Raw genomic sequence first — 24,648 nt, 5'->3', positions numbered from 1 at the left:
ACCTCTCCTATGATAATTAGGTTTACACAAGTAAAGTATAGTCATAATTCAACACACATTTCCTGCCGCCTCCCACAAGGGATCTTTATTATAAGAGCACTTACCAAGAATGACAAGTTTAAATGTTTACAGATAAGTTCCAGTTGTCACGGTTTATAATTCCACCATAAAAATTTCATTTTCCAAGGAGAAAGTATAAATGCATTTCATTCTGCTTGGCATGCTTTCATTGCATGTTTCTTAGCACATTGGCATGGTTTACTGATAAACCAACAGAAAAATAAATTATTTAAATCCTGGTATGAAGACACAATATATAGTACCAGGGTATTCTAGTAATATAATGGGAAGGAAATAATATAGTACTAATTTCAAAGCGTGCCTGGGGTGCAAATGCTTACTTCATATGTTAAATCCATTGCCATGATGTTGGTTCACATCCAGATCTACAGATTATTTAAACTACCATTCTAATATTTCTAGATATAAGTTCTTAGTTTAGATATTAGTTATCCCCCTAGAGATCAAAGCATTAAAGTATTGTCTTCCAATCAAGGAAAATTGTGAGCAATAGATGCTTAACAAGTGGAGATGCGTAGGTCCTTGAGAGGCACTCATTGAAAGTAGGCCAGGGAACACTGAACCCTCCAACTTCTTCTCTTGGTGTCCCTGCTTGTGATATAAATGATTTGCTCCCTAGTGTTATCCTTTCCTATGTACCAATTTCAAAGTGGCCTCTCTTGCCTAGACTTGAACCTCCAGGAAAATGCCCCATAACCAGCTTTCATTTTCTACATGACAGATGTTAATTATTTCATTATATCTATAGGAAAATGACAGATTCTTAAACAGTCCTTCACTGGATAGTGCTGTGCAGAGAAGAATATTCTCTCAGGCATAAAATTCATATTCTAAAAATTTAAAAACTCATTCTGGATATAAAGTCACAGGATCTAGTGAGCAAAGCTCTTCAGATTCTGATGAGCTAGATATTCTCATTATCATGGCACATGCTTGTTGGTCTGTAGAGCTTTCCTTCTTCAGGTGAGCTAGGAAGAGGCAAGCTCTGGGTTGTGAGGTAGAGAATAGTATTTAGAGTCTAGCATTTTCTTTAAGGTCTTTCTAAGGCCTTAGCTGAATGTAAGCACCAAGGGTATTCCATTTTAAATGAAATATTTTAATCAATCAAAGTGGAGACAGCATAGATGTTTCTTTGGAAAATTGGCACAAATAAATCTACTTCCACATTGGTAAACTAGATAAGTACCTTGTAACAGTCAATAAAATTAGAGATGGCAAAAAGTTAAAAATCTCTAACCACTTATCTAAACCACGTTTCTAAAAGTATATGCCATTCTGACATAATCATGCACATAATTAGCTTCTTTCTAACTTTATATACTAAAATAACATAGTTATTGCATATGTGTTTATGTCTTTAGCATTTTTATCTTAAAACAGGCAATGCATAGTATTCCTAAAGTATAGCAATTATGAATATTTAAATATTTTTATATTAAAATAATTAATTTTTACCTTGATCAAATGGTTTTCCTGGATTCCAAGTGCGGAAATAATCATCCTAAGGGAGGAAAAGAACATGATTTAGTTATATATGATCAATTAAATGCATGGATTAATATAATATAAAAAATATAGGAAACATAGAAGCAATATACGAACCTCTACTTCCTGAAATGGCAAGCAGCAAATTTACAAAAGTAAAAAGAAAAAGAACAAGAGAAAAAGAATAGTTACCAAAAAGGAACATGTTGTTTATAAGTTAAAGAAAAGTATTTCAACACTTGTACTCATTTTCATTGGAAGCCAGGGGTTACTGTAACAATTTAATTATTTTTGTTGCTACTTCTCTTAAATATTATAATGAGCTACTTTCAATTGCAATTCAATGTGCAATATAACATGCAGATAATTACCCCTAAGCTAATAAGCTGTAAAGTATCTTACTAGATTGCAATTATAGGACTTCATTTCCCACTGGTACAATAGTAAATGGATCCATTAATATAACAGGGAAAATATCAAGTGATTCTGCAATAGCCCATAGAGTATAAATAGACTTTATGCAAATCATTCACACGTTAATTGAATAACCAAGAGTTCATCAAAATGCAATTGGGAGATTGAGAAAATGCACACCTAATTAAATCCTGGTTAATGTTTAAATATTTAATATGGGGAAACCTATATAATATATTTATTATGTATTTAGTAAATGTAACCGAACAACATAAAATTGGAGCAATGCAAACTAAAAAAATTTAAAAGGCAAATCCAAATGGACCTCATATAGATGTTAAAACTTTGGAGAGTACTTCATATATGTGTCATCAATCATAAATAAAAATGATTCTGCAACTCCAATGACTACATTCTTTTTTAAAAAGATAATATAATATAAGAAACCAAACATATCATAATGAATTTGCAATAATTCCTAGGCATACAACCAGACTCACTCACTTAGATAAAAAGCCAAAAAACTCATATATTATAAAATGGACAAACCAGAAGTTTTTCTTTTATTACTTTGTTTTACACACAAACACACAAACATACACTGCATCCTGATTACTCTCACAGTCAGCCAGTCTTATTTTCATTCCCGCCTACAGTAGTTTACCTCCCGCCCAGGTCTTTCTCCCATATCCATGTCCTTTTTTCTATTTTTTTTCAAGTTTGTAGCCAAAGATTTAACCAGGAGCCTATGTGTGACCATAGGTTAGGGAATGTTTTGTTGTTAGTGGTTGTGGTGGTGGTTTTGTTTTGTTTTGTTTTGTTCTGTTTTGTTTTGTTTTGTTTTGTTATTGTTGTTGTTGTTTAATATAGGGATTTCAGCAGTGTTCCAGTTCATACTAGAAAATACTGTCAATCCTCACACAGAAAGTATAATTAGCTCTTATTTACATGAGGAAAGGTAAGCTCTTGACTCACAACATGACTGCTGACAGCAGTCATGTGCAGACCTATGAGATGTTTCCATCATGACAGTACTGCACAGATCTTCCCTGTCTTCTGTCTTACATCCTACCTTCCTACTCTGTTGGTATCCGCCCTTAAGCCTAAGGACAATTTATGAATATCCTACTGACAGATGAACAGTACTCAGTTGCTAATTCTTCTCAGTATTCTTTGAAGTCACATACACCTGAATTTTCTTCATGGTAAAGAGAAATTTCTCTGACTAAGACTGAGAGATTCATTCATTTATTGGTATAAAGAAGTATATAGAATTTTTTATTTTAATTTTGGAAATATTCACAACTGTTAAATATTATTATAATAGTAACTCATTTCCAAGTTAAATTTCATTTTAAAGTTAATTTCTTATTATAACTGCTCACGACCATGTTTTGTGCTACCCATACATGCCAAATGAAAGAACAGAACAATACCTAAGAGCCATATTTGTAAGTCATTTTTTTTTGTGCTCAAATAATATTAAGAGGGACAAATGATGGCAGTTTGCACTAACTGGATCTGTTCTAAATTATGTAACATTAGATTAAGGGACAATAGTGTCCCAGGGTAATTAAATAAACATGGATTGTTTAAATTCTTTGAAAAAAATGTCTCTTTAAAAACAATTACTGAATGATATATTTCTTGAAAAACTTAGAGGTAAAATTAAATTATTTCAATAATAATCTAAAATACCAGCATCAAAAAGATGACTAAGTGGTTAAGAGTAGTTACTGGCCCTAAAGTGGACAAGAGCTTGGTTTCAGCATCCGGATATGTTGGTACCTTTCAACCACCCTCATTTCAATTTTCAGAGCACTTGACATCCTCATCTGAACTCCTATTGAAGTGATCTTGTGTCTACACAAACCTATAGAGATATATGTACACAGAGACACGCACTAACAATAAAATAAAATATATTTTTAACATTCAAATTCAATGTGAAGAGTATAGCATCCTTATTTAGTACCTCTTTCCTTTAAAATTACATTTTCCGGCTTCAAGATATTGAATGCTTTCCATTTAATGCATGAAGAGAATAGTGCAGCTGTGTGTTCAAGTCTCCTATAAACCCTGACAGACACTATATCTGAGCACACCTACAACAGTCTCAGTAAAAAAGACTTGAACAACAGTCTATTTTCTATCTATCTATGTAACTATCTATCAATTGATTGATCAATAGATAGATAGATATGAATATACCAAAAGAATATCAAGACTATGAGTGTCCAAATACGGATGCTCCTTGGCAAAGGTCGTCTCATCTTTGCTAATTCCCTTGGATATCTTATGACAACTAACAAAACCTTTTAGTGTTTCTTATTCTCATAAACAAAGTCTGTTTTAAAGGAGAATATATGGGTAACATTTAACCTCAGTCTAATGTAATTAACCATTTACAGACTATTGTGGGAAAGTGTGGTCCCATTGGACTGATAGCTATGCAAACATGTCACTAGAATTCTCTGGAAGATAAGAAGTGTAAGTCTCAAGCATGACATCTGCACGTGACAGCAAAGGAGTTCCCTACATGGGTTGCTTTTACACATATTTGTGCGTGTGTGTGTGTGTGTGTGTGTGTGTGTGTGTGTATTCTTCCATCTGCAGACTTTTACATTATTTTCCTTGTTTACTTATTCATTAGTTTTTGACAATGTTTTGACTTTGTTAAACCTTGGAAGTTTTTCAAGATGGATAGCACATGTACTTCTTTTTTACAGAAGTGTTTACTCAACCACAATTCTTTTCCTTCAAAGGGATTTGTGTGAACACAAGTTTTTCCTTGTCTTCAATTTGGATGCAAAACCTGCTACTCAGGGATTTAGTAAAGACCTAGAAAAATTGCTCCCAATTGAATAAACTTTGTTCTAGAAAAATGAAGCCAAACATGAGTTATTGAAAAAAAAAAACTGATTGTCACTCATTTGCAAAATCTCACATAGTATATTATATATCCTGTAAGTATTTACTATAGCTAACAGTAGACCTTGATCAATTTCATCTCTTTTAAAAAAGTAATTGCTAGTTTTACATGAAAGCATACACATAAGAGAATGTGTTGTGTATTATGTGTAAAATGTGCTACGGTATCACTTAAAATGTCTTTTTCTTCATGTTGCAGTGGCTGAATTTCTTTCTATTTTGAGATGTGTGTGTGTGTGTGTGTGTGTGTGTGTGTCTGTGTGTGTGTGCGTGTGTGCTTTCAACAAAAACATTTGTATTCATAGTATTTCAATCCACATAATTCTTTCTTGTGTCGAGAACAATGGACAGTTTTGTGCTTTGTAAGCTATTTGCAGCACCCTGGGCCTTAGTAAAAAAAAATAAAAAGGCATTGTCCCTCAAGGTTTGTCAAGCATAAAAGCCACCAGATATTGACAAATGTCTTCTAGGAGAAATAAAATTCATTTCAAAAACACTGATGTTGAATTACTGGGACACATTGAAAGAATATTGAAGCAAAATATAACAGAAGAGTGCTATCAGTAACAGATTTTCTAAATTCATGTTTTATAATATTGACAGCTTTTACAAAGTTCTGTTTTTGATAGTCTATTGAGCTAGATATAAAATTTTGTATAAATTTCTCATTATTTAGCTTTGCCTCCAAAAATCTGTGCTTTCATTTTGTTTATAACATTTTTATAAAATAATGATAATTAATGTCCATAAACTTTCCTGTTTTCTTATAAAAAAAAGGGCAATTTTTGAATTTAGGAATAAACATCACTCAGAAACATCAAAAGAGTTTGTATTTATAACACATATTAGCTTGGTTTTATGAAGGTAATGTTGGTTATATGGAGAAGTTTGAATCTGAACACTAGCTGTTTCTTTCATTTGTGCCCTTATTCCTACATTTATATTGAAATGTAACTCCAGTCAAAATGACATTTTTCACAGACAAAGAAAAAAATATAAAACTCACATCACATAGAATAAACCACTTAGAGTAGCCAGAATAAGCCCCAGAGAAATGCATGATACTTGACTACAGTACAATTCAAATAAAGATAGAATTTCACTTGCATAAAAACTGACCCATAGATCAATGGAATAAATTGGAAGACACAGATATGGGCCTTTGTAACTTCATCCACCTGACTTTTGACAAACAGAAGAAAATAAACATTAGAGAAAAAGATAAGATCATCAACAAATTGTAAAAAGAAATCTACATATAGACAGACGAAACTAGAGCCCTATCTATATTTTCTGTGTAAAACTCAACCTTAAATATATCAAAGATATAAAATGTGAGACATTAAAATGAAACAATGTTTGAAACTCAAACTTTATATGCCCCAGTACAGGGGAAACACCAAGGCCAAGAAGTGGGAGTGGGTAGGTAGGGGAGCAGGGGAGGGGGACGGTGTAGGGGACTTTCGGGGTAGCATTTGAAATGTAAATGAAGTAAATACATAATAAAAAATTGAAAAAAAAAAAGATAACCAAGTTTCTTCCCCATAAGGACCTGATGTGCAATGGTGGCAAACAGCAGTCTCCTGGGTAGTGTATGAAGCCTGTTGCCTATACAAGTTGCCTTATGACACCTTGTAGAGGATTTTATGGTTGTTAATCCAGTCCCTAACTCAATACTTTCCCCAGACGAAGCTCCACACAGTAATGTGTTGCCATTGAGAAGCCCAAAGGCACATATGCTAGGGTTTACATTGTCTAGGTCATCATGTCCATCCACCGTAAGCTGCAAAACTCAAGTTCTTTGGCTGCCAGAGAGTTCACATCTCAAACAAGTGGACCTTTAGCAAGTTCAGTAGAGATTAATTTGAAGACATGTTCATGAGAAACAGCTCATTTTTGATGTCTAGAGTGTCAAATACATCCCCAATCATGGTTCTCCAAACAAGTGCCAAGCTCTGCATTCCTATGGGATTTTATTTTATTTTATTTTTTATTAGGTATTTTCTTCATTTATATTTCAAGTCCCCCATACCCTCCTCCCCACTCCCCTACCCACCCAATCCCACTTCCTGGCCCTGGTGTTCCCTTGTACTGAGGCATGTAAAGTCTGCACGACCAATGGGCCTCTCTTTCCACTGATGCCCAACTAGGCCATCTTCTGATACATATGCAGCTAGAGACGGGAGCTCCCGGGGGTACTGGTTAGTTCATATTATTGTTCCACCTATAGGGTTGCAGATCCCTTTAGCTCCTTGGGTACTTTCTCTAGCTCCTCCAATGGGGACCCTGTGATCCATCCAATAGCAGACTGTGAGCATCCACTTCTGTGTTTGCTAGGCCCCAGCATAGTCTCACAAGAGACAGCTATATCTGGGTCCTTTCAGCAAAATCTTGCTAGTCACAATACCTCTCCTGGGTATATATCCTATGGGATTTTCGAGTGCTTTCCTGTACCTTACCAAATTATGTTCTGTAATAAATCTTGAATCCAGTCTGCTTGACTGAGAGAGAGACAGAGAGAGAGAGGGGGGAGAGAGCAAGGAAGGAAGGAAGGAAGGAAGGAAGGAAGGAAGGAAGGAAGGAAGGAAGGAAGGAAGGGGAAAGAAGAAACAAAAGGAAGAGAATGAAGGAAGGAAGAAAAGAGAAGAAAGAAATGGAGCAAGGGCGAAAGAAACTATTAAATGCTAAAGAAAGAAATAAGGAACACTATAAAATTTTGGGGAAGAGTCTAAAAAACCTATCCTATGGATAAAGAAATAATGTCAATTATTTGCATACCTAACTCCCCAAATTAAAAACCTTATAGCAAAGGCATGGTTAAATGAATGGTGAAGAGGTGTTCCATAAGTAGAAAAGATCTTTGTTAGATACATATCTGACAAAAAATTGATATCTAATGTGCAAAGAATTTTTAAAAATAAGTATGAAAAAATAAGCAACACAATAAAAATAGTCAAACTATATCATTTCCAGTTTTGGCAATATTGTCAGACATTTTATAATTTGTGGAAGATAAGCTCCTGGACTGTAGGAGTCAATGAACTTCAAAGATGACTCTATTAACTAAGTTCTACACTGGGTATTCATCTTATAACTCATAAGGAAGAAAGAGTTTCAACCTCTTATTCTTAGCAGACAATTGGGTTTCATGAATTGCTTTACCACTAACATATGGGAGGATATATTCAGGAGCTCTAAATCTAGATAATGAAAAAATGTTCCATCTTTCCACCAAAATATTCAGCCACCTAAAGACACTTTTAGTTTATACCCCCACTCTTTTCAAATGAAACCTTGGTCAGCGCTTAATCACTAGACACAGCCATTCTGAACAGCCAATGACCCAAGCTCTGTACTCACTTTACTGCTTTAGGATAGAAACTCAATGTGAGAAACAGATGCTTATACACAGTGCCTGGAACTAGAGGAGGTAATATATGAAACTGGGTTATTAATTCTCAGTATTGGGGGCTATTTATTATTTTTAAAAAGTGACTGGAAGTCCTCACAGCACACCATTAGACATAAAGGAAAAAAATAGAGAATCTTTGTGATTTCCCTTGAGAGGTGTAGATGAGAGTATGTCTTTCTACACATTAATACAAAACCTCCCAAGTGCCATTTGTTCAGCTGATATAGGTGTGATGAATCAAGTAACACCTTACATCAGTCTTCCTCTAAGGATTTGATGTAGAATAATGACATGAGCCTTACATTGTGAATATCTGATCTTCTAACAGAACTTTGGGACATATACTGAGAAATCAACTGATTACCTGGCCCCAAAGAGATGTCAATTCTACTATATTCACAACACTATTGATGTATCTGATTCATTCACGAACATACTTCCTCATCCTAGGATATTTAGGCATCCCTAGACTCCAAACAATTTTCTTATCTAATTTCCTAACCTTAAATGAATGACCTCTGTTTGGTTAAGACATGTCATGATCACTGCAGTCCAACTACTACTGTTCACAAAGAAGGAAAATGGATCCTTGTCTCAAATTTCACCAAAGTAGAAAATGATCTTAAAAACAAAGGAGCAGGCCGATGCTTCTGACCACTTCTTCAGGAGAGGAAACAGAGACAGAGCCATAGATCCCACACTAAAATCTCCTATTTATTCCTAAAGAGTATCCCAATCAGCAAAATGCTTATATTTAGAACAAATATAGAAAAATTCAGATAGCAGTCATCTTTAAATCTTCTACAATCATTACACATTACGTTCAAATAATCATAAGCAAAGCAAAATAAAAAATAACCTATTATACATATTGCCACATTGGTAATTCTTCAGTATGAATGGAAAAAAACTAAAAAAATATTATGATTAAGTGACATCTTCAGATAAAATGAGATGCATATTTCATAAGCCTATTTTATGATTTGTGATTAAAACCTCGCAAAGCCTCTCATCTACAACTTTAGATTTTCCAATTAGGTCTAGTACATCATTTGATTTAGTTTCTCTGCCTTAGATAAATTATGGCACATTCACCTCTTATGATAGCCAAGAACGTAAATGTGGAGATGTTTCTTTTAAAAATGCATTCCATGTTACCACATTACCATTCTTACCTCTAGTCGTATTTTGAAAAGAATGGCTATCCTAATAACTCAGTACATAAATTTTACAAAACAGGATCAGTTCCTCTGTAGAAATCCTTAAACTAATTTGGTCACAGGAATGTTGTAAGTATAAGAAATGGTTTGTCTGAGGGGGAAAAGAATTATTCCTGTGAAGCAAATTATCTGTTTCAGGGCCCCAGGTGTCACATTTATTATATAAGTAGCATACATTTTTCCAGGTGGAGTCCTAAAATCCTGAAAGAATTCATTTATAACTCTTCAGTGAGCATTTTATTTTTTAAGTGTATTTTATGGTCCCTGACTCACCACAGATTAAATACATAAATAAAATAAATTGTGAGAAAAAAGGCTGCACTGGTGGAGATGACTCGTCAACTGTCTCTGGAAATTCTTGTAAATTAAGGTAAAAATTGCTCTGATTATATAAGTAATATATCTAGTTTTACTAGATATTAACATATATATGGATAGGGAGCATCTATCCTTGTTTGTTCTATATTTTACAATCTTCCATGTCATATTTCCCCTTAGACAGATTCTGGTTTCTGTCATTCTACATGCAGTCAAGGTTAGCAGTAAAAGTATAGCCAGTTAGGCAGGACTATCCCTTCCTTACAAAGTTGACTGGACAAGAGTTCTACCCAATCTTTTCCATATTGGTATTTATACTTTGGTACTTATAACAGAGGTTCTGACATCACACAATGCTCTATAGCTTGTTTGCTTTCTGCTTTGTTTTAGTAAAAGGAACCTGCACTACAAAATTCTACACTGTACTCTACACAGAAGAGGTGTCCACAAGGTCAGAAATAAGATTTAGCAGAATTTCTATTTGTTTAGATTAGAAGCCAAAATCTTGTGAATATCTTTCATTTGGCTCAAACCATCAGATATTGGAATGGAGATTTGGTTCACTACCTAAAACCACTTGTTTCTCTTGCAGAGGACCCAGGTTTGATTTTCAGTACCCACATGCTGTCTTATGAGCACCTGTGACTCCAGTTCTAGGGAACTGTTGTCCTGCTTTTACCTAAGTGGGCACTGTGCATATGTGTGCTACAAGTACACACATGCATGCGAAATAGCCATGCCCATAAGATGAGCAAAATCAGAAAAAAACATTAGATATCAATTGGAAACACAACACTACACGAAACCTGACATGGTTAGGAATACCACTCTTGTAATTCTGATAATACCAAATAATATAATAAGTGGGTCAATAAAGAAATTATTAAAGAAATAAAAATCTTAGAATTAAATGAAAATGAAAACTTAGCACACAAACACCTATGAGACAAACTGAAACAAGTCCTACAAAGAATATTTATAGCCTTAAGAATATGGAACCTTTTAAATGAAGTTCTTATTAATGTAATCACCAAATCAAGGGCCAAAACTGATTTCAAACAGGGAAGGTCTCAGGACTGACCCAGGACAAGATACACTGAGGAATTTGGAGTTTTGAAACTCAGGTTAGAAACTGAGAACCTCTGGAAGGGACAGAGGTGGATGGGGTGAGTCTGTTGTGGTGCTGGAGACTCATGGCAGGCAGTGATGCAAGAAGGACAGACAATGGTGTACTGAAGAATGTGATGAACCCTCAGAGAAAAACTTGGGATAGATCCTGCAGTAGGCGATATCAGACCCATGGCAAGGGCAGGGGTTGTTGTGGAGGGGAGGGAGTGAAGGATAGGACTGGGAAGCAAACTTTCCTGCAACCGATTCCTTCCATGAATGTTTGGCATACCTCTTCTGAAGAAGTAGTTACCTGAAGAATGACCTAACAATATACCATTAAACGTTTGTTAAAAAAGAAGAAACAATGTCTGCAAGAAACACTGGGGAGAAATTATTAAAATTGGATCAGGAATGAATGAAATAGGGACGACAACAACAACAAAAACCAAACAAAAAGCAAAAACAAAACAAAACAAACAACAGCAACAACAGTAAAAACAAAGCAAACCAAATAACTAAAGAAACAAAAGCTGGTTCTTCTAATCCCTGGCACTACTAATGATACTCAGTCATACTGGCAAACAGGATCCCAGCATAACTGTTTGTCCCCTGAGAGGCTCCACTCAGCAGCAAATGGAAACTGAGACAGAAACCCACAGCCAAACAATGAAGTCTTGTGGAAGGGTTGGGGGAAGGATTGAGAGAACTGGAGGGGATTGAATGTCCACTAGAAGACCAACAGAGCTAATTAACCTTGACCTTTAGGGGCTCTCAGAGAATAAATCACTAATCAATGATCAAGCATGGGCTGGGTCTGGTCCTACCCCTACCCAACACAAATGTAGCAGATGTGCAGCTTGTTCTTCCAACAACTGGTGGAGGCTAGGGGAGGGGAGGGTGGTCCTTGAAACTGTTGCCTGCCTGTGAATACCATTCCCCTAACTAGACTGCCTCATATGGTTTTACTGGGAGAAAGTGCACCTAGTCCTGCAGTGACTTGGTATACCAGGGTGGGTTGATATCCAGGGGGACCTCCTGCTTCTCAGAGACGAAGGGAAGAGGAAGGGAGAGGCTGTGTGAGGTAGGAGGACTGGGAGAGGGGCTGTAATCAGGATATTAATTAATTAATTAATTAATTAATTAATTAATAGCAAATAAATAAGTAATAAGCATAAAAACTCAGTTCTTTGAAATAAATAAATTGATAAACCTTTAGTCAAATTTACCAAACAATAAGGAATTTTCAAATAAATTTAATCTTAGAGATGAAAATGGCAACATCTCACAATCAACAAAATTCAGAATGTCATATGGATATCATTATAAATACTATATTAGATTGAATTTAAAAAATCTAGATAAATTGGTGGACTTTTAGTTTTATATGATCTACTAAAATTAAACTAAGATAAACCAAACTTTTTCAAATTTCTATAATACTAACAGTATTGAAGCAGTAATAAAAGGTCTGTCAACTAAAATGAGACCAAGAACCAAAGAGATTTATTTTTTATGTCAGAATAAAAATCTATGGAATATAGATGCCACATTTTACTTTCCCATTCATCTGTTGATGTGGATCTAAGCTTACTCTAGAAGTCAAGTGTTTTAAATACTTTAGAATACAAATATGAATGCATTTGCTTCTTATAGACTGTTGTCTTGGAGTATTTCAGAAAAGTCTCCACATGACACAGTTGGCTGTTAAGGCAGTGTAGTGTTTATAAAATGACTGAAATCATTTATATCCCTTCCAGCAGTGGATAAGTGTCCTCTTCTCCCTATATCATTAATATCATTATTAGCTTTTATTGTTGTTTGGTTTTTAAACTTAAAGAAAAAAATTACACTACAAAGAAATGAGACAATAAGTCAATTAAACACACAGAAAAGTAGCTAAATGAATATTATCAAGTAAAGAAGCCACCTAAAAAGGAATGCAAGCTTATGGTATTTTGAAAAAGGTACTAAAACCATTATGTAAACAAAATAATAGTAATTACCAGAGGCTTAGAAGAGAGGAAAGAATAAACAATAAGCAAGGAACAGAAGACTTTTAGGGCTAAGAAGCCATTGTGAGTCACAGTGTAATGATAGATCCAATAATTTATATCGTTATAAGCCCATAACATATAGAGTACACAAAGTGATCTCAATAAAATTAGAAAGCTTAAACTATAAAACTGTAGCTTCATTTGTTGCAACAAATGTACAAAGAGATGATTGGTGGAGGCTGGGCACTCAGGAGATCAGGGAATGTACAGAAAGTCTGAACCTTCTGACCTTCTGGCCAAATTTGCTGTGGATATTAAATTGCTCTAAAATTAAAATTAGCCAGTGTAAAATTTTATAACATAGGTAATATATAATGTAGTTCATTTAATGGCTCTAATTATAATAAATTACACTCAACAGAAAACTCTAAATGATCCTTAAATTACACACAATATAAATGAAAATAAAATGCTACCCTGTATGACTATAAATAGCCTCTATAAGCATGAGAAATCTATAGAATAAGTAAAGCTTTAAAATGATAAAAGACATTTATTCAAGTGGGAATCACTAATTAAGTAGGCTTATACTTTTGTATAAGACTATTGAAATGGCCAATATAATTAATATATAAAATAGAAAATGAGGAAGTTTAATCACACTGTAGATACCAGCAACTCCAAATTAAAAAATCAATTTTAATATTTTATTTTATTAGTTTAATCATGTGTATAACATTATTTTACAAACAAATGAATGAGGGTAAATATATAATATTTATATTTAGTCCAAGTACAAATATAAACAGAAATATAAACCGATATTTTCATAAAATATTTTGTATCGATATTTGAACTAAGATATATGAATCATATTAAAAATAGCAAGAAGTTATATGGATGAAACTTGCCAGGTTTCACTGTATTTTTGTCACAAATTAAATATTTGCTTCAAATCTAACATTTAATTTATTTTATTATTTAAAACGATATTCTTAATATAACTCAAAAAGTTCAATATTGAAAATGCAAATACTTTCTTTGCAAAAAAAAATTCTTAGTTATGGTGTCTAGTGCTGTGAAGAGACATCATGACAAAGACAATTCTTAAAAGGGACAAAATTTAATTGGGGATGTTTTATAGGTTCAGAGGTTCAGTCCATTATCATCATGGTACAAACCATGGCAGCATCCAGGAAGACAAGGTGCTGGGGAAGCCAACAATTCTACACTTTGACCGTAAGGCAGCCAGGAGAAGATTGGCTTGCAGGCAGCTAGCAGGAGGGTCTCCAAGACCACCCCCCACAGCAACAGACTTTGTCCAACAGGTCATAACTACTAATAGTGACAGTTCCCAATTCAAACATTCAAACCGCCACATTATGTTTTTGCAGAGGCAAATAAATCTACAATCATCTTTGCTCTGTCAAAGAAATAATGTATACACACACATACACACAAACACACACACACACACACACACACACACACATATATATATATATATATATCCTAAACATAAAGAGTATAAGTGAATCTCATAAATGTATGTAAGGGGCTGGAGAGATGGCTTAGTGATTAAGAGCATAGACTGCTCTTTCAGAGGTTCTGAGTTCAATTCCCAACAACACATGGTGGCTCACCACTGTCTGTAATGGGATGGGATCTGATGCCCTCTTCTGGTGTGTCTTCAGAAAGCGATGGTGTATTCATATACATAAAATAAATAAATAAATCTAAAATAAAATGTATGCAAACTAAATTCTTATCTTAGTACATTTTGCAACTCAAATTAACATAACTCTGTTTCCTTTTTATCTCTCTAGAAAAAAAAATAAATTTCACTGTGCTCCACTAGTAATATTTAGTGTATTATTCTTGTTATATTTTATAGTGATACTCATTTGCATTTTAATAATGCCTAAAGTTGAAAAGTTTTTACTAGTAAGAAACTTTTAGGTTAATTTGGTGATCACTATACTTAGGTAAATTTCATTATTTATTGAACTTAATAATAGTGGTATATATGCAGAAAATAGGTCAAATAATGAGTAGATTAGAGGGAAGCAACAAACAAATGAGCAAAGAAAGAATTAAACAAGGTTGAGGGGAAGTAAGAAAGAGGAAGGCACATGGAGTTGGAGAAGAATGAAGGAGAATCTGTACTAAGCAATCTTTCAACACACTTCCGTACACTGTGATGTGGCTGTCTATAGATTTATTCTCTGTTCCCTCTCATAGAACAATTCTTACTCAATGATATGATTTCATATTCAGTGTTAAGTCTTCTTCAACCTACCATAATGATGGTCACATTACCTTACAAGAGAATCATGAGTTGAAAATGACATGCTTTCGTATGCTGTTTACAAATACTTGAAAGAAAAGTGAAATTAATGAAAACAAAATGAAGCTCAGCCACTGCAAGTGGTCTGGAGTCATCATGCTGTTGATTGTGGTACTGTGTATCTTAGAATCACAATGCAAGTAGGAGAGACACAATCACAGCAATAAAGTGAACATGGGATGAATGGATAGTTTTAACAAGGGAAGGCAGTTAGGCAGAGATGCATAACCAAACATTACAATCAAATTTCTGTCTGGTAGATGTTTTTGTTACATACAAAGTAAAGCAACTGTATGTTTTATGGTATCTAGAAAGATAATATACCAGTGTATTAACATGACCCAGAGTGTAGGTATTACAATAGCATGGTATAATGTTAGCACAGACTATTTCTGTTATTTGGCTTCTTGTATTTCAGCACTGTACATATTGAACTTACCTTGTAATATGGGTGTCTTCCTTTGCCTCACTTTATAGATATCTAGAGAAAATTTCATTTTACATCCATGGACTATCAGTCTAGACACAAATTACCTGTTTCTGAAATCCATACTAGCAATCATTTTAATGTGTTCTAATTTTCAGTTTTAATTTTGTTAGCTGATTATCAATTATGGGTAGCATTTTGGTATGTAAACCAATTAGAATGGTCTATCTAAATTACTATTTCTCATTCACTCAATTAACAAGTACTGATTATCAAAAATGTTCCAAATCTAAGAAAAATGTAAAATAATCAAATAAAACTAAGAACAACCTTAGCTTTATAGAGTGTAGAATCTGTTTGTTCTGCTATTGACAGTGTACACTTCTTGACAATTGTCATGTAGAACGGGCAGTTTCTCCAATCTTTTAGATTGCTTTGTCTAGTAAATTTATTCTGTTTTGACATTTATATTTTATTCTTTGTTTCTTGAAATGGTGTTTATGTGAATACAATATTTTTTTTAAAAGCCTTCCTCAAGCATGTATAAAAGGATCTACACAGAAACCTTACATGCAGGCTTAAAAATACTGTCAACATAAAAATGAAATATCTAAATATCAGCAACTATCTGAAGTACAATTTTTAAATGTAAAATTAGAACTTGCTGCTTCTATTTGCAAAAATTGACTAGTTTTCAGAACTTTCGAACCTATTAATGACTTTTCAATGCTCAACACTAAATTGTTTTGTCAGTATCCATTCATGAGGAACGGCCTATATCCCGACCTATATCCCTTGACAGAACCTAATTTATGTTCCTCGCTGTGTTTTCTTTGAACATCCCTGGATTTAATTATCTGGAAAAAAATAAACTATTCCTCTTGACAAGAAATATTGTTTCTTGGTTTTCTTCCATGTCTATGGACATTTTGAGGCAATGTCTGATGAAATTAGAAAAAGAAATCTTTAAAGATTAAATATACCAAGAAAATAAATGGCCATGGAGCATGTTCAAAAGGGCCATTTTCTTACTTTTAATCAGTGAGTAGATGCCAAGAACACATAAGAAAAAAATTCCAATGTAATGGCCAATTTCTTTCTGAATGTGTGATTAATATTGTCAGTCAATTGAATCTTGTAAGCAGTTCAAAATGTTGTTAATTACAGTCCAGGGAAGGCAAATTCAATACCCAGCATTTTTAAGCAAAAGTAAATGGAATGTTATGGTGCTGGCAACTGCACTGCATTCAGAGCATTGCCAACCTGCTTCACATATTATCCTAGTTGTTTATAGACCTCCTGATATGATATTTAAAATGTAACTGTAATGTGAGTATTAAATTAGATCAGAACTGTGTTTACTAGCTTCAAGTTGCGAAGCCATATGTGCTATAAAGATAAAAGGATTTAGATAGTTGACAAAGCAGAAAGCTGACTCAAAAACTCCTTATGATGATGAATATAAGATCATCTTCTATCTAGGCCAAGCAGTCAATCTATCAAGCAGAGGTTGTGCAAAATGCATGCATGGCAAATAAGTATTTTGAAGATGTTCCTTATTTCTAAGGTTTTACCAATCTTGACTATTTCTACCCTTCTTCTATTATGTTCCCTGAACCTTAGGTGTGGGAGTTGTTTTGTAGATGTATGCTTTGGCTCTAGACTCTATCAATCTATATTTTTATTGGTTGTGTTTTTCTATAATGATCTGTGTCCACACCCTATGCACAGCAATTCTCTATTTCTTGACTCTATCTAAAACTACCCAACCAAACTCTGAATACTAAGTTGGGTCTTAGGTTACACTCTCACCCTGGAATGCTTTTTCATGCTTTTGTGTTCTCATTTGCTAAAATAGAAAATGAACCCAAGTTGTTTGATAACATTCAGTCTAGTGAATGTTGGACAAGTCTCCATTGTATTTCATTTCCCAATACCTCCATTTACAAAATGGTAATTGAGTGTGTAACTGGACCTTGTAAAGTATCAACACTCAGGTACCCTTTGCCAATCATAAGACACCAAAGCATAGCCCTTCATTTCAGCTTCATACTTGCAGTTAGAGCAGGATTAGGTTTGAATTTTGGTTTATAAAATGGTTTATTTAAAATGCTTTGTTCATTCTTGCTTTATACTTCAGGAAAGTATTAAAATTATGAAAATATATTAATAACATGTATAAATATTAATTTCATGCAGATGCCAATAACAAAGACTATTCTAGAAATTTACACAATTTCTTACTTTTCTTTCCTCATGTTTCCCGAATAGAAATTATAGGACCAAGTTCTTATAAGTTAGTTTCTTTGGCTACAGGGTATTTAAACCTAAATTTCCACATTGTGTTTTCAGTTTAGAAATTCAATTATTTTGTGATGGTACCTGGCAGTTTTCAACTTGAAAGGAATGCTGGTAGCAGTGGGTGACCACTTAAGAGAAAGTGTAGGTGTTAATCAAGATCACTTCAAGCAAGGAAGGAAAGCTTTAGTTTCTATACTTTGCACCCTTTGAAGATTATCAAGTTTCTGAATCTAGGAAAGTTCATGTTCCTAACACACTTAGCTACTTTTGGTTAATGCTAAAAAGTTATGAATAAAAACAAGTTGTAATTACCTAAACATGCCAGGTTCCACATTGTTATTATATTTCTTGGATCTAACTATTGTGATGAAATTCATCTTATTTGGTTTTTTTAAATTTATATTGCTTGTAAATGATTATTTGGAATGACAATTTTTCACATTATTTTTTGACATTATTTTTTCTAAAAAGAAATCCTCTTCAAAGCACTAGGGAAACATTTCTAATCTTTCTTTAGCTTCTATTTGATAAGTGGTATTAGTGATCCAACATGTTGCAGAAATAACAAATTTACAGTATTTATGTTAAGTTCGTTAAAAGCTGGAAAGCTCTAGAACAGAAAGAAGCAAACATACTCAAGATAAGTAGAAGGAAAGAAATAGTCAAACTCAGGGCTGAAATAAACCAGTTAGAAAGAAAATGATACAAAGAATCAACAAAACCAAGAGCTGGTTCTTTAATCAAATCAAGAAGATAGATAAACTTTTAGCCAAACTAACTATAGGGTACATAGACTCTATCCATATTAACAAAATCAGAAATTAAAAGGGAGTCATAACAATGGAACTTGAGGAAATTAAAAAAAAATCATCAGAACATACTACAAAAGCTTATACCCTACAAAACTGGTAAATCTAGAAGAAATGGATGATTTTCTAGACAGGTACCATGTACCAAAATTAAATCAAAACCAGGGAAACTATATAAATAGTCCCATAAACCCTTAAAAAGTGAAAATATTCATCAAATATCTCCCAACCAAAAGAAGCCCAGGGCCAGAGTGTTTCCGTGCAGAGGACTACCAGACCTTCAAAGAAGAGCTAACACCAATGCTCCTCAAACTACTCCACAAAATAGAAACAGAGGGAACACTACCTAATTCATCCTATGAAGTCACAGTTACTCTGACACCTAAACCATACAAGGACTCAGCAAAGAAAAGGAACATCACATCTATCTCATTTATAAATATTGATGGAAAAATACTCAATAAAATTCTCATAAACCAAATCCAAGTATACATCAAAACCATCATTCACCACAATCAAGTAGGCTTCATTCCAGGGAAGCAGGGATGATTCAATATGCAAAAAATCCATCAATATAATATACTATATAAACAAACTCAAGGAAAAAAACACAGGGTTATCTCATTAGATTCTGAAAAAGCTTTTGACAAAATACAACACACCTTCATGTTAAAAGTCCTGGAGAGATCAGGAACTCAAGGTCACCTAAACACTATAAAGAAATATATTGCAAACCAACAGTGAACATCAAATTAAATGGTAAGATAATAGAAGCAATCTTACTAAAATCCAGGACAAGACAAGGTTGCCCACCCTCTCCCTATCAAGTCAACACAGCACTCAAATTTCTATCTTGAGCAATTAGACAACAAAAGAATATCAAGAGGATACAAATGGGAAAGGAAGATGACAAAATATCACTATTTACAGATAATATGATAGTATACATAAGGGACCAAAAAATTCTACTAGAGAACACCTACACCTGATAAAGACCTTCAGCAAAGAGTCTGGATATAAAATTGAATAAAATATCAGAAGCATATACAAAGGATAAACAGGCAGGTTAAGAAATTAGGGAAATTACACCCAGTGCAATAGCCACATAAAAAATTAAAAGATTGAAGAAGACCTCAGAAGATGGAAAGTTCTTCCATGCTCATGGATTGGTAGTATAAACATAGTGAAAAAGGCCATCTTACTAAAAGCAACCTATATATTCAATGCAATCCCCATCGAAATTCCAACAAAATTAATCATAGAGATGGAAAGATCAATTCTCAATTTAATATGGAAAAACCAAAAATAACTGGATACCCAAAACAATTCTCAACAATAAAAGAACTTCTGGGGAAATCACCGTACGTCACTTCAAGCTGTAGTGTAAAATCACTTTTGTTGATAACTAATTTATATGCATCACACTCTTCTATTTGATATGTATAGATATTTTTTTCAATTATACTTGAAAATAGCATCACAGACAAGATACATAACATGTCTACCTAAGATCACTGTTCATGTGCTTTGTAATAATCCCAATAGGCCCTGATGACAATGGGTCTATTTCTTGGCTTTTCATATAATTGAGATATTAGAGACTAGTATTCCAGCTTCTTTCTTTGCATTGGTTTGATAGCATGTGATAGTCTTAATGCTTGGGAAAATTCCACTTATAAGTATTTTGCCTATTTGCAGAGTTTATTATATAATCATATCTAATTCTCTTCTATGAATACTTTTGGTTGAGAGTTTTAGCTGCTTTGACTCTCCCTTATCATCATCATCATCATCAACAACAACAATATCATCAATTTATCATCCTGTTATTGGTTATTAAAATAATATGCAGAAGCATTTCATTTGGGGGTTGAGATTTTTTGTATAATTAATGATATTAATAAACTTTTCATATAATTTTTAGTCACATTTCTGCTTTGCTATATACACACACAAACACACACAGACACACACACACACACACACACACACACACACACATACACACCTGAGAACACTGTCTTGTATTCCAGATAAAGTTGACTATTTTAGAGTCTTAACCTCCCCCAAAAAAATCATTGCTAATTTCCATTGCTGCCACACATACTATACTACACCTGTAAAGACTGAAGGATTCAAAATAGAAATAAGGTTATATTATAAAGATCAAGAATCAATGGCATAAAAATATACTAGTTAAATCCAGGCAGTTATGGCCACATACAGTAATTGTGTTAATAAATAAGTGCCGTAAGAAAATGTATTGTGTACTTGCCATATGTAAATTGAGTCTGACAAGTTAAAGACACCATTTCAGGCTTCAGGCCATTCAGAGTCCATTCTGCACATTGTCCCCTAGTTAGTGCTAAAAGAGGTTGCTCTCCTGAAGCTTTAACATTAAATAAAACGACTCTACTCACATGAAAGGTTTAGAATGCTAAATACAAACAAAAACATAAAACATTGTATTATGGATAATGAAGTTATTAGAAGTACTATTAAAATAATAAAATTATTATATGATAATCAAATATTTAGTACAATGAGATATTTGATGAGAGGTTTGAAATTTCCAACTAAATAATGAGTTACATAAAAACATCATTTATATTTACTGAAAGTTCATTTTTTGTTAATAAATGGTGATAGCATTCAAGTCATGCAATGTTTCTTTATCATTAGTTTTCTTTCTGAAAAAATATGGATATCACTGTTTCATTGTGAAGATCTAGTTTAGCTTAAACAGAATATGATATGAAACACTATTGCAAAGTTGACCTTGGAAACAGATGAAGAATCAAAATAACAGAAAAGCCACAATTTGTACAATTTTGTGATGAAATAATACAACTCTAAAAGAAGCAAAAATCTGTCCTTTTGTAGCTCAGTCTTCCATTTCAATGATCTGGGACCTGTGATATGCAAATTATATCTAAGATGAAATTATGTTTTCAATCTAATGAGAGTAATAGGGCAAGAAGCTAAGAGAGGAATGGACCACCACACCTGTTATCAGAGTATATATTCTGAGGAGATATGAGCTCAGCAGTTTTGATGCTATCTGGGCTACCTACATTGAGAGATCTATGACAACCTATGTAACCAAGTCATCACTTTTAACACATACACACACACACACACACACACACCAATGCAACAATAACTAAGGAAAAAGGGGACATAAATTTGAAAAAGAACAAGGAGTATATAAAAGTATTGGGAAGAAAAAAAGGAAGAAAGGATAATATGATATAATCCCCCAAAATAAATAAAATTATGCCTAAAAACTATATGAAAATTCAAGTAAATTTATAAATAAATAATATAGATATAATATGAAAACATAGTTGACTAATATAAAATAAAAAATGAGTAAATTTCTCTAGAACAATAACTTTAATGTATATATTATAGCTATTCTGTTATATTTGAATACAGTATAAAATGAATGTAATATTAAATAAAGTTTAAAAATATAAAAAAATTAGTGCATGATTGTCATAAACCATCTGAATCTGTAGCAAACCTCTAGTAAACTATTTCTTATATAAGAAAAATTAAATATATATATGTATACATATATGTTAATGATACTGAACAGAAACTTGCTTTACTCAAATTTAGAAAGGAGCACAGAATGCTAATTAAGTACTAGAAACTTAAACAACATAATAGAAAACAGAACATTTACATACAAATATTAAATGCACTGAAAGTATTTGCTTCAATAAAATATACTACTGTTAAAATGATCTATGAGAATTTGAACTACCCTGAAGACAAGACTAATATTAAAAGCTAGTATATCAAGATGTTGTTCTTAAAAGAGAGACAACCCAATAACCACTGGGTATAATTTGTCTAAACCAACCAAGGAGGAACAAAGAACACCCAAAGGGCTAGGACGACTAGGAGGTCTGCTCAGAGAGAGCTTTGAACACCAACTGCAGAGAAAAGTGGACAACAAGAAATGCTATGAATCTTCACACAAAATTTCTTTCTTTTTCTTCCTTTGTCTCTCTTTTTTTTCCAATGAAACCAATTATAGTCTGTCAAATTTATCAACTAATAGAATTTCAGACAATGATGCTTGGGGCATGAAATTTGGCAAGGACTCTATGAGCTTTATTTAATAATATTTTAATGTTTGGAGAAGTACAATACTCTATGCCCAGAAAATACCAGTAATCAAGATATATTATGTGAGAACAGAATCTATTTTCAATAAAAGGAAAAAATGCTTTAAAAAGAGACAAAAATTACAGCAAACTATGCAAGCCATGGGTAGCAAGCCAGTAAATAGTATTTATCCAGGGCATCTGCTTCAGCTCCTGTCTCTAGGTTGCTCCCTTGAATTTCTATCATGACTTCCTTTTATCATGGACTGCACTATGAAATTGTAAGCTGAAGTAAATACTGTTTGCCACAAACTTTCTTAATTAGAACATCTCTATTCAGCTGATATATTATATATATTTATTATATATATCTTTTTATTAGATATTTCATTTATTTACAGTTCAAATGTTATCACCTTTCCTAGTTTCCCTTCTGAAAACCCCCTATCCCATTCCCCCTCCCCCTGCTCAACAACCCACCCACTCCCTATTCCTGGCCCTGGAAGTCTCCTACACTGGGGCATAGAACTTTAACAGGACCAAAGGCCTCTCCTGACATTGATGACCAACTAGGCCATCCTCTGCTACATATGCAGTTAGAGCCATGTGCCCCACCATGTGTTTTCTTTGGTTGGTAGTTTAGTCCCAGAGAGCTCTGGAAATACTGGTTTGTTCATATTGTTATTCCTCCTATGTGGCTGCAATCTCTTTCAGCTCCTTGGGTATTTTATCTAGCTCCTTCATTGGGGACCCTGTGCTCCATCTGATGGATAGCTGTGAGCATCCACTTCTGTATTTGTGAGGCACTGGCAGAGCCTCTCAGGAGACAGCTATATCAGGCTCCTGTCAGCAAGCTCTTGTTGGTATCCCCAATAGTGTGTGGTTTTGGTGGTTATTTATAGGATAGATCCCCAGGTGGTGCAGTCTCTGGTTGATCATTCCTTCAGTCTCTGCTTCGCATGTTGTCTCTGTAATTCCTTCCATGGCAACAGATTGGGAAAAGATCTTTACAAATTCTAAAACCGATAAAGGGCTAATATCTAATGTATACAAAGAACTCACAAAGTTGGACTCCAAAAAACCAAATAACCCTATTAAAAATGGGCTACAGAGCTAAACAAAGAATTCTCAACTGAGGAATATTGAATGACTGAGAAGCACCTAAAAAATGTTCAACATCCTTAGTCATCAGGGAAATGCATCAAAACAACCATGAGATTCCACCTTACACCAGTCAGAATGGCTAAGATAAAAAATGCAGGTGACAACAGATGCTGGCAAGGATGTGGAGAAAGAGGAACACTTCTCCATTACTAGTGGGATTCCAAGCTGTTACAATCATTCTGAAATCAGTCTGACAGTTCTTTACAAAATTGGACATAGTACTACTGGCGGATCCAGCAATATCACTCCTGGGCATATACCCAGACAATGCTCCAACATGTAATAAGGACACATGCTCCACTATGTTCATAGCAGCCTTATTTATAGTAGCCAGAAGCTAGAAAGAGCCCAGATGTCCCTCATCAGAGGAATGGATAGAGAAAATATAGTACATTTACACAATGGAGTACCATGCATCTATTAAAAACAATGAATTTATGAAATTCTTAAACAAGTGGATAGATATGGAGAATATTATTCTGAGTGAGGTAACCCAATCAGAAAAGAACTCACATGA

General features: G+C 33.8%; 1 protein-coding gene and 1 non-coding gene across 5 annotated transcripts in view; one reads left to right on the top strand and one right to left on the bottom strand.

Annotated features, from left to right (window-relative positions):
- Spock3 (SPARC (osteonectin), cwcv and kazal like domains proteoglycan 3) overlaps positions 1-24,648 on the bottom strand; it is a 373,684-nt gene that overhangs the window by 223,612 nt on the left and 125,424 nt on the right. For 2 of the 4 annotated variants that reach the window (XM_021169486.2, XM_021169485.1), the window contains exons 3-4: positions 1,684-1,692; positions 1,537-1,582 (exon numbers count right to left, since the gene is read on the bottom strand). In XM_021169486.2, coding sequence (XP_021025145.1) covers positions 1,537-1,582; positions 1,684-1,692 — 55 coding nt within the window. The remainder of the gene's footprint in view (positions 1-1,536; positions 1,583-1,683; positions 1,693-24,648) is intronic. The other 2 variants (XM_021169488.2, XM_021169487.2) reach the window with 1 other exon arrangement.
- Positions 6,422-6,555, top strand: LOC115031784. The gene has a single exon (XR_003837448.1). It is a non-coding gene; the product is annotated as a small nucleolar RNA SNORA70 (small nucleolar RNA).

The sequence above is a fragment of the Mus caroli genome, chromosome 8 (genome assembly GCF_900094665.2).
Source record: "Mus caroli chromosome 8, CAROLI_EIJ_v1.1, whole genome shotgun sequence".
Taxonomy (NCBI): Eukaryota; Metazoa; Chordata; class Mammalia; order Rodentia; family Muridae; genus Mus; species Mus caroli.
The sequence above is the reverse complement of the archived record's forward strand: the minus strand, read 5'-3'. Positions and strand labels throughout refer to the sequence as shown.